Source organism: Corylus avellana, chromosome ca5 (genome assembly GCF_901000735.1).
Source record: "Corylus avellana chromosome ca5, CavTom2PMs-1.0".
Lineage (NCBI taxonomy): Eukaryota > Viridiplantae > Streptophyta > Magnoliopsida > Fagales > Betulaceae > Corylus > Corylus avellana.
The window spans coordinates 11909149-11921330 of record NC_081545.1 but is presented as its reverse complement, the minus strand read 5'-3'; the positions used below and the strand labels follow the sequence as shown (position 1 = coordinate 11921330).

At 36.2% G+C, this 12182-nt stretch overlaps 1 protein-coding gene across 1 annotated transcript; it reads right to left on the bottom strand.

The window, feature by feature from the left end:
• Positions 1–4402: 4402 nt before the first annotated feature.
• LOC132180355 (uncharacterized) lies at positions 4403–5386 on the bottom strand. The gene has a single exon (XM_059593147.1). It carries the CDS (start codon positions 5224–5226, stop codon positions 4486–4488), a length of 741 nt encoding a protein of 246 aa, XP_059449130.1. The 5' UTR covers positions 5227–5386; the 3' UTR covers positions 4403–4485.
• Positions 5387–12182: the final 6796 nt, after the last annotated feature.

Below are 12182 nucleotides of genomic sequence, written 5' to 3'. Positions count from 1 at the left end.
TAGTAGGATTACATCTAGAAGGTTCATACGATTTATTTTCAATTAAATTTTGAATACTCTATTGTGTGACTTAACTGTGCATTTCGGTTGTTTTGGATGCTAAGCTTGAGTTTGATTTGGTCGGCTAAGTTTAAGTTTGAGTCATTAGGCTCTAAGAGATCTTATCATGTGGGAGATGAGTGGGATGGTGTCGAGTCATTTGCCTCTTCTTTCTCCTCTTGGGAGCTATCTAACATAAAATAATTTATAGCAATAGAAGGATAAAAAATATCAAAACTATGATGATCAATGTTTATTGCCTTGGTTGTTTCTTTTATGTGTTTGTGGGAAACTCTATTTTGCAAAGTGTGGGGCAATCAGGTATACTCGGAAGATGTTTAATGAAATACTTGAGAAACAAAATGTGATTTCTTGGACTAGGATGATAAATGGGTATGCTCAGTTGTAGGGGTGAAATAGCAGTTGCGGTTAGCGGTTAGTGGCTAAAACCGCTAACCGCAACCGCCTAGGCGGTTAGTAAATTTTACTAACCGCCTCCGCTAACCGGGTAGCGGTTAACCGCCCGGTTAGCGGTTAACCGCTTTGGAATAACCGCTTTTTTGGGCTTTTTTCTTTGGACCGATTTTGGGCCGGGTTTGGGCTCACTTTAAACATTTTTTTTCTCATTTTAAACATTTGTTTTTTCCCTTTTTATGGCCATTTTAGCATTAAAAATTGCTATATACCAAAATCTTGTTGGCCACCTTCTACAAATCTACACATCATATAATATACAAATAAAATTACAACAAAATCATCACTTCACTTGTAGTCTTATACATAAACTCACAAGCAAGTTCATAAACTCACACATAGAAATAAAATAAAACACAAACAAATTCATAAACTCACAAGCAACAAAAAAACCAACATATATGGTTAAACTTGAAGCTTGAGGCCCATTTCAATCAACCAAAAAAAATTCATAAACTCACAACTTATTGTTATTATATATATATATATAATATAAATATATATTATATTTAAAAAAAAGCGGTTAGCGGGTAGCGGTTAGCGGATTTCCAAAACCCACTAACCGCTAACCGCCACCGCCTAGGCGGTTAGCGGTTTTTACTAACCGCTTTCAAAGCGGTTAGGCGGTTAGCGGTTATAGCGGTTAGCGGTTAGGCGGTTTTAAATTTCACCCCTACTAGTCAGTTGGGAGAGGATAAGAAGACATTATGACTATTTAAGCAAACATTGTTTGGAAATCTAAATGTTAATAATTTCACATTTTCAGTGTCAACAAACAGCAAAAGTTTCAAGGTGCCAAACATCAGCGAATCAATAGTTTTTTTAAATAAATAAATAATGTTTTGATCTGAAAGTGCTTTACTTTGAAATAAACAAAACTTAGCCTTTTAAAGCATTTTACATTAAAACAAAGTCAGTGGATGCAAGATCAAATAATAATGAATCATAGGATTCATGTTCTTCAACAACATTTGAAATATGAAATCTAAAGTATAAATTACTTGGTCATGCAATTACATTTGTCCCTTATTAAATGTTGGATCTACAACTCCTTCAAGTGAACATGATAGAGAAAGCAAGGAAGGGGGCACAAATGTGAAAAAATTCAACTTGTCACTACCCTTTTAGGAAAAAAAAAAAACTTGTGATTCCTCTTGGACGTCAGCCCTTTTAGCAAGCCACGAGAAGAATACAAAATTGAAACACTGGAGAAACTCCTATGGAGTCTTGTGACTAGCCTCCCCCATCACAACACTCTGAGCTCTTATCATCTCATTCATGTAAGCAAGGATATGCTCAATTGTATAAAAGCTTCCAACTACTCTTTCTAACTTCCACATTTTGCCAACACAAGTGCAGGCAATCATAAAACTAAATGACAGCCCATAAACTCAAAAGGCACAATAAAGGTGGCTTTCATCCCTGTTCTCCATAGTATCACATAGACTAGACACAACAATTGTCATTATCCACTTTATAGCATTGCTGCCCATCAATTTCTGTATTCAATCTACAATGGCTTTTCAAGCGCTGGTCTATATATATATATATATATATATATATATATATATATATATATATAAGTAACTATTTATCAAAAAATATATATACATATATAAGTAACTCCATCATTTGGGTTTTGCACCAAGTTTCGTAACCAAAACTACACTTCTACAAGAGCTCAACTTTCTCAAGCATGTAGCAGCAATGGGAGGAAACAGAAGTCAAAGGGAAAAAATGGAAGCAAAAAATTTGTTGATGATGGGGAACCCCTCCAAGGCAAGATCACTTCATATACTCACCCCTATTAGGCAAATCCTAAACCTGTGCAAAGCACTCCCTCCACATGGATTTGGTAAGACTCTGGCTTCGCCGGCAGGTATGGCCCCCAAGAAATTGTTTGCACTCAAGGCGATTCAAACCTTAAACCTGATGGGAAAACCACTAAGATCAATGCCCTTACCACTTGAGCCAATCCCTTGGGGTTAACAAATGGAAGCAAGAATAAGAATATGAGTTCATCGATGATTTTGGGGGCTGCTTGGAAAGTGGCACCTATTTCTACATTTTGCTGATTTGGTAACCTCAAACGACTTATAAACTCATCTTTCTCATTTTGGCCCAAAATCGGGTATGCATCCCAAGAAACTAGTGGTTAAATACCAATTCTCCAAACCCTAAATAGTCCTTTAGTGCAAAACAAAAAGTTGAACCAAGTCACTACAATAATAATTCGAGGGACCAAAAAAAAAATGAAGCACCAATAAATCATCTTCATTGAATTCCTTATTTCTCTCCAGTGACGTTAATTCATTACACCATTTGCAGTTGGAAAAACCCCACACCATATCTCTAATATCAGAGGCACAATTGGCATTATCTTTGATCTTATCATTTCTTTTATCCCACCATTGATCTCATACTTTTTCCTTCAACACCTTGCCCAAACAACCTTCATCGCACAAAAACTACATCATTTTTTTACTAAAGTTCCCTCATATCTATCCTTATTCCATCTCCCAACACCTTCACCTCATCAACTTCCAACCTGTACATCAAACAAACCTCATGCAAGCATGAAACTCTGCAACTCAAGCAACTCGAGCACATCCACCATTTGCTAAAAGGACCGTAACCTAACACACATCATAACTGAGTAACCCATAAATACAACCAATGGATTATAAAGGTCTCTCTTATCCTCATTATTTCATATAAGAACAGTATCTAGGTTATCTATCATATTTTCATCACATTACAACTCCTTCTCAAGTCATTTAGGCCACGGAAACCTGTCAACATCATAATTCGTACTTTACCATATACCTACACAAAGATGTAGGTGTAACACAACGCACCATAATTCGTACCCAGACCAGCTCAAGCTTAATATCTACCTGAACATGACCTATACAGTGGATGTAGGGTTAGCTAAAGTAGAGATAATAGCCACACATGTTTGTCTACTAAACAATAAAGACTGCAATAGCATGCAACATCTAAGTGTTTTCTCAATCATTCTCTGTAAGATATCAAACAATACCGACAGAGAATATTCATAGAACTCTATTATATACTGTCCAATCCACTAGGAATACAACTCCATATCAAGTTTTTTTTTTTTTTTTTTTTTTTTTAATGTCGGGGAACCTCTCCAAGGCAGGGCCCTTTGGACCCACCTCTGCCGAGTAAACCCCAGTCCTGTGCACCGCACCCTCGGAAGTTTCCCTACACATAACTGATTAAATCGCTAGCCTTTCATCAGGGGGAATGGCCCCAAAGGATTGTTTGCACCCATGAGGTGTTAAACTTTGGACCTTGAAAAGATGATACTTTAAGACCAAGGCCTCCACCACTTGGGCCAACCCCTTCGGATTATCCATATCAAGTTATCATAGTGAAATTACGCATTTCGATGACTCAACTCAACTCAAAGCTTTAATCCCAATGAAAACTGGGTTTGGCTATATGGATCAACTAATCACGGTTGGCCACACATATTCCTTTTCAAGGCAGTCACCAGAACAGTCCTGGAAAATATCATTAATGACTTTGGAATATATTTTCTTATTCATGCCCTCTAGTCTCCTAACTTCTTCGCCAACAATTGAAATTGCAATCATTACACAGGAAAAAAAAAAAACATTTCAACAATATCCCATTTGGAGCCCCCCATTAAAAGACCTCGTTTTCAGTTCCTATTTGTGCCCCACAAAAGCTCATGCATGCTCTCCCGAAATGAGCATATATCCTCCTAAATAAATAAGTACATATGTTTTTATAAGTAATAAATAAGCATATATTACCCACCATTAAAAAAAAAAACCCCACAAAGAAAAATAGCATGGTATACAATAACATCCACCAAGTATAAAAATGTGAACCAAGCTAGAAAAACATCCTGCACTAACAATCATTCTATTGCAAAGAAAACAAAATAAAACTAAAAATGACAACAAGAACACAGATTAATTAATCAATAATCATTGACCAAATTTTGAGAACAAAAACAAAAAGAGGGGAAATGTGCAAAGGACCGTACCATCCGGTCGAACTCGGCAGATTCCCACTCGACCTTGGCCGGTTCACCATCCCCTGATCCGACTCACCTTCCCTCCTGATCCTGTCATACCCACCACCCGACTTGGGCCGCCCATCCTCCACGTACTGAACCGGAGACCCGAAATTGTTTCGGCCCGAGTCCCTACCCCGGCCCACCTCCGGCACAGATCGCTCCTCTTTACCCACAAACCCCGGCCTGAGATGCGGTGGCACAAACTTTCCAGGTTTCGGCGATAAAGCCGGACTCACCACCTGCTTCTCCTTCTCCAAACTAGGAACCGGCGATAAAACCGGCGAGCTGGTCCCGGTATGACCCAAAGGACGAAGAGAAATGTGGTCCGAACCGGATTCAGACGGGGTCTGACCTGGGATTTGATGGGATCGCTGTGGTTGGGTTTGCAGAGAGGGAGACTTCGGTGGTGGGGTGGTGGTGGTGGGTATGGGTGTAGGTGTGGGTGTGGGTCGGGTCAGGACCAACATGCGGCCATGGGTTTTGGGTGATGAGATTGCAGAATAAGAGGGCGAAGAGGAAGAAGAAGAATTCTTGGTGGGTTTGTTGTTGTTGTTGGCGGTGTGGTTGGGATGGGTGGAAGGGGTTTTCTCGTAGATGTGGTTGAAGTTGATGGAGGCGTACTTGTTGGTTTTTGCCATCCACCACTTTTGGCTTTTCTTTGTTTTGATGTGTAGTGACACGCAGAGATTCTAAACGATAGGAAACTGGAAGGGATGATGATGAAGAATGTTTTCCTTAATTTGCTATTCCAATATTCTTTTCTCTGTGCTTCTTTCTATTTTCTGTTTTTGTTTTGCGTTTAATGTTCGGTTTTATGGATCAGGATCCCAGGCTCTTCTTAGAGAATTGCCTCGGGACTTTTTTTTTTTTTTTTTTTTTTTTGGAAATCCTGGCCATTGATTTCCATCAACGGCCACCAACCGCCACGTGTCTCTCCTAATATAAAATAATAAAATATTATTTAAATTTTAAAAATAAATATCAAATAAAATAATAAAATAATTTATTAAAAAATAAAATAGAGTGGCCAATGGGTGGCCAGCCACTCAGCTCAGCCAACGCTACCCCCATAGCCTCAAGGGGTGGCTCGGCAACCTCTTTGGATCAAATTCATAAATTAACGTCACCTCTTAAGTCCTAAGGGTGATTTAGCCGCCCTTTGAGTTTGGGGGTGACCTAGGCTGAGTTGGGGTGACTGGCCACCCACTAAGAGGAGAATGAAGTATCCCGTTTTAATTTTTTAATTATTTTATTTTTTTAATAAATTATTTTATTATTTTATATTAGATGAGACACGTGACATGTTTGGTGGCGGTTGGATGGAAATCAATAACCAGGATTTTAAAAAAAATCTATGGGCAATTCTCTAAGAAGAGCCAGGGATCTGATCCCGGTTTTATATTTGCCTATGACTCTATGGGCTGCTTTTTTGGGTACCGGCCCATAGATCGCTTAAGATTGGTGGGATTTGCTGGGATGTATTTGAGGGTGGGCTGGGTAACATTTAGAGCATTCGTAAGGAGATTTTCAAATTTAACTTTTCTCTCAAAATTTGAAAAAGTTTACAAAATATATGGTTTAACAAACTTTTTATTCTATTTTAAATTTAACTTTTGTTAGCCAAGTTTTTTAAATATTAAAAGCAAAAAAAAAGTGAAACTTATGGTTCTATATATCCTCTCTTATTTACCAATAAGAAAAAAAAAATTAAGAATTATAAAAAAAAAAAAAAAAAAAACTTTAATCTAAATATAGAAAGATGTAGAGAGTTTGTTATTTTATTCCTTTTAAAAATGGCTCTCCAAATTTTTTAAAAAAAAAAAAATTTAAATGAAATTTTCTCTCCAAATTTTTTTTAAAAAAAAATTTTTAAATGAAATTTTCTCTTCTTAAATAGCTCACTAGAAGGGTTGAGAAGCTAAAGACCGAGGGAGCCAACACCAAAAATCTTAGGCTTGTTTAAGATTGACCATAATATCGTGGAAGGATTTTAGGACGGAAGCCCTAAGACCAAGAGAGCAACTAATTTATTTTTGAGTGTTAAGCAACTCATGCATGGGACTTAGAACACTCTTTAGCTACTTTTTTCTTTTACCGAAAAGAAAATGAAACTCGATCCTTAAGATTTGGAAAGTATAAATTATGTACTAAACCCACTTTAATTCATCATCTTCTGTTTTTTTTTTAAGGATCTAGTTAATATTTCTTGTTACCTTAAATTCACACTCATTTTAAGAACAAGGCACAAGAATATCTCTCTACTCTCTTTGTTTTCTCTCAAGAAAGAGTCTCCTACACACTTCTAGTCCTAAGTTTTTTTTTTTCTTTTCTTTTTCGAAGTGTTAGGCCAAATGCTCTACTAATACTATCATTGAATTGTTTCTAATAGGTAGCTTTATCAGTTAGGAACCACGCCTCATAAAATGAAAATCACTAGTTCGAATCCTCATTTCCTTTTTCTTTCCCCTTGTGCATACATATAAAAAAAAAAAATACTATCCTTGAACTAATTTAATTTTCCATCCTTAAACACTCACGTCTTGTTTGGTTTGCAGAATACATATTCCATTATAAAAGATAATAGTTATTACTGGAATAAAGAATAGTGAAATTGAATAGTTATTTTTATTCTGTAACAACACACATGGACTAACTAGAATTAAATCAAAATTACTACAAACCCCCTACATTATTTTTTTTTTTTCAATTCATAAAAAACAAAAAATAAAAACTTAAAAAATAGTAGGTGGGTGGTCGGCCACCCACAAAAGTGGTCGGGAGTGGTCGCACCACCCCTGGAGTGCCTCATGATGGACCCACAACCCTTAAATATTTTCCTTATTGTCTAGCTTAGTCCAAAGATGACTTCATTGGGCCCCAACTCAAGGCACAATCTTTTATTGGACTTTCTAAAGTCCAACAAGTTTCATGTCCCATTATGAAATTCTAATTGCAATCCCCAAACCCAAGTTTATTGGGCTTTCAAAGGCCTTCTTAATGGGTTTGATTTTGGACCAAAAACTAGGCCATATGGGCTTCAATTTTCACCTATGTTAAAGTGTAAGAATGATATTTACTCTTTTCTCTTTTATTTTAAGAAAAGTTGAAAAACATTACCTGTTATGGTATACACGAAGGTTGTTAATCACGTAACAAGCCTTGGTGGAAAATGATCATCTCCATTTTAAATTTCCTCTATTTCTTTTATTTAGTGCAATGTGCATTTTGAAGGGTAGTGTTACCCAAAAGCTTTAAAGTGTTGTCCAAAATTTGTTTTTTTTTTTTTTTTTTTTTTTTAATTCTGTTTGGATGGTGCAGACAATATAAAACAAAATTAGAAAAGATGATTAAGAAGGTGAATAAGATTGAATATATTTGAAAAAATAAAAAATAAAACAGAGAAGGTGCACAATTTGACATATGTTACATGTGTCTCATTTGACATGTTAATGTCTCATCTTAACACTCTAAAATGCAATGAAATCAAATGACTCATTTGGTTCGCGGATTGAGTATTCCGTTAGAAAAAAAAATTGCTATTACTAAGAATAGAGGAAAGTAGAATGGAATAGTTATTCATATTCCTTAATTTAGTAGAAATATATGTATTCTAATTGGAGTTAAACCAAAATTACAAAAATCCCCACCCTCTTTTTAAAAAAAAAAAAAAACATAGAATTGCAAGGGTGGCCGACAACCCCATTGGAGTGGCCGGCCACCCCTGGCATGACTTGGTGGTGGTCGCACCACCCCCAAGCACCTTGGGATGGACCCCTGAGGTGCCCCGGGGGTGGCGCGACCACCCCCGATGGATTTGGGGGTGGCCAAGGCCAGTCCCGAGGCTCATTGGGGTTGGCCTAGCCACCTTCAATGGAGACGGGGGAGGCCGCGGCCACCCCCCTAAACGTCATTGGGGGTTGTCGCGGCCTCCCCGTCGCCATCAATGGTGACCTTGACCACCATTACCATCGGGGTGGGTCGCGCCACCCCCGGGCACCTCGTCCACCCAAGGTGCTTTGGGGGTGGTGCGACCACCCCTAGGTCCTGCCAATGGGTGGCTAGCCACCCCTTAAATTTTAGGTTTTCTTTTTTAAAATTAAAAAAAAAAAAAAAAATTAGGGTTAAAATAAAATAAAAGATAACAAGTGGTTTTTTAAAAAATCTATTTCATTTCATAAGGAATAGCTATTCCACTCATTTTTTAGAGGAATAACTATTATTGTGTGCATGAGATTAGTTATTCCTATGAAAATAATTATTCCTAAGAATAGACTCATACCAAACAAAAGAATAACTATTTCATAGGAATAGTCATTCCATTCCAAGGGTTTATTCCGCAAACCAAACGGGTTCGAAGTCTTTTGTTATTGTCGGTTTACTCTTTAGGTTCTCAATTTTTGTGTTTTTCTTAGTTTTACCTACAATATCAATTTATTTTTTAATGAATTATTTAACATTTGTTAATATGTTATTGCATTGGAGTGTTCATTATGCGTCAAATGAGAGATGTGATGGATAACAAATTATTAATTTAGACAATAAAATGATGAAGGAACCTTATTAATTTTAAACTTTAACAAAACCGAAGGACTATATTTTTTAAATTGAAAAATCAATAATTAAATTCAAATCTGAAAACTTATGGACTAAATATAATTTTTTTCTTAAATAATAATAATAATAAAAATCTTAGCCGTACAAACAATTTGTCCTAATCTAAACTTTGAACTTCGCATTACATCACAACCGAAAAACAAAAGTACTGACTAAAAAATTTTTAGTGAATAAACCCAAAATACTTACTATTTTTACCTAAAAGTTTAAACCGATAAAAAAAAATTGTGAATTGAATCATTCAATTAACACTTTAAAATATCACATCAAAGCCAAAAAACAAACCCTAAAAAATTTTGCATTAAACATTAATGTGTTTGCATTAAAACGTTGATGGAACAATTAGAAGGTCCACATTCACCAATATTTGTAGGGACAAACACAATTATGGGCACAATGGGACTTACAAAAACATATTTCTAATATGTTAAAGTATATTATTTTTCGCATCATTGTTAGAAATTAGTATTATAGTTGGGTAACCCACATGATTAGTTATGCCAGGCTGCAAAGTTGAGGACATGTACCATATATTTGTCCTCCTTCGATTAAAATATGTTGATGATTAGGTAATGAGATTCTGAATTGGGATGGAAATCTTCGTTGGGTTCAAGTCTATCCCAACGTGTGGCCAATTTTCTGTGGGATTGGAAGGCAAAGGTTGAAGAGCATTTGACATGCCATTATCAAGGAATGGGAGCTGTTACACTACCCAATGTTGCACATCTATTAGAGCATCTTTAACATATGATATTAAAACTTTAATATTGTGTATATTTGGTTAATATTGAAGAACCTTTGATATGCCATTATATATTAAGGATCTAGATTCATATCTAGCCATTCAAACAGTAAATGTGAAAGAGCTTTTATGACGCATGACGGAAGGAAAATATCATAAAATAAAAATAGATTCAATATTGAACAGTCTCACGGGCAAATAATGAAATTTGGCAAAGTCTCACCACCAAAAGGAGGAAGAGTCACACTTATCTCACTCAAAAAAACGTAGTTCTTTATTCATCTAGTCTAAGCTGTTACAAAAGAATACTTAAATAGACTAACAAAAAAATCATAAACCTAATTTGACTGACTTTGGGCTAAGCCCATTATTAAATTACAAAATAACTTAAAATTGTGGTCAAGCTCATTACTGAATTACAAACAAAACCGATAACCTTCTAATAATCTAAACAAAACTAAAATTCTAGATTATTTATTTTTCATCCTACATCACTTTATGGAGCTCATCTATCGTAACAAATAGATGAATTGCTCAAAACTTGTTCGAATAAATAAGTATCATATATATTTTTTCACATTTGTTGACCGAATTGTCAGCAATTCGAGCAGCACGCAAATTTAATAAGAATCTCAATTTGGAAGCTAAAGATTGAGACTACCCAATAGGTATCTATTTACAAGTTCTTGTAAATAACTCCATGATGAAGATTGAGACTAAGCTTCTACAGAGATGGCTTGTCAAGTAAATTCTGATATAGGAAGAATGGTTCAAAGTAGTAGCCCATAGGTTAATCGAGGGCCAACTTCTCCTCACAACAATATTGCTTGCACCACCTTCTATATGTTGGGCCGCGTGATTAAAAGAAATCTGAACATGCATTGACCAAACTTCAACTTGCAAGTAAACAACCTATAATTTGCCAATCATCCACTAATATAATATTATTGCAAGTACAATGACAACTTATAAACGTTGAATTTTTTTTTTTTTCTTTCTTTTTTGGTGATAGAAAAGGACATGCCCTTTGAATTTTTTTCCTTCTATTTTGGTGATTAAAATAAAGTAAAATAAGAAAAAAATGCCCATATATTTGGATTAGTTTAGCCTTCTACCTAGATTTTTTTTTTTTTTGGACATGTCTGCACAAAAGAGAGGAATGGAAGGATGAGATTCGAACTAGTGACATCTGTTCCATGAAGCGTGACCCTCAGCTGATTAAGTGACCTTTAGAAACCTACCTAACTAGATAGATCTATTAACTTTCTGATCCAATTAACAAAGAGGAATTGGAGCATTGTACTATGTCATAGCACTATATTAACTATTTAATTTGAATACAATTACAAAATTAATTAGAAAGCTTGGTGATAATTTCATGCATGCATGGTACTAAGTTAAACCTTTTGCATCACTTATGGTTTATGTTCAAGGCAAAACAAAAATATATACTTCTCTAATTTCTATTCTCTTTTACATTCTGTAGAAATATATAATAAGAAAAAGAGAACGGAAACAGAGAAAGAAGAAAAGATAGGCAAAGACGTACTCTTATCTTTATGGCTACATCTTGACTATATTGAATTTAGTGTATTATCTGTATTACAATGGTTTCTATTAATAAAAACACTTGAGAAAATAGAACAAAGCCTTAATATAGAGAGTATAAAGATATTCTAATACATTTAAATATCAATTTATAAGTTTTTAATTGGGTTTTGGATTGATTCAATTAAGCCTATGGCCAGCGCATTCCAACAAACTCCAGCGGACATCTTATCCCATAAATCCCCTTTCACTCTCTCCTTCACCACGACCACCCACCTTCAACCAGCATTATGGCTTCCACACCTCTTTCTCTCATTCTCTTAACCCTCATCAACCTGCAACTCCTCCTCCTCCTTTCACCTCAAACCCAAGCCCAAACCCCCTCGGCCCCGGCGCCATCTCCCTCCGGCCCCATCAACGTCACTGGAATCCTCGACAAAAACGGGCAATACACCACCCTCATTCGCCTCCTCAATGAGACCCAAGTGGGCAACCAAATCGTGAGCCAGCTCAACAGCTCCACTGAGGGCATGAGCCTCTTTGCCCCCACCGACAATGCCTTCAACAACCTCCCATCCGGAGCTTTAAACGGCCTAAACGACCAACAAAAAGTCCAGCTTGTTCAGTACCACGTCACCCCTAAATACTACTCTCTTTCCGATCTCCTAACGGTCTCCAACCCCGTCCGCA

What these genes read in the sequence shown, in the direction of transcription:
- LOC132180355 (XM_059593147.1), bottom strand. Translation starts at nt 5,226, where the DNA reads ATGGCAAAAACCAACAAGTACGCCTCCATCAACTTCAACCACATCTAC.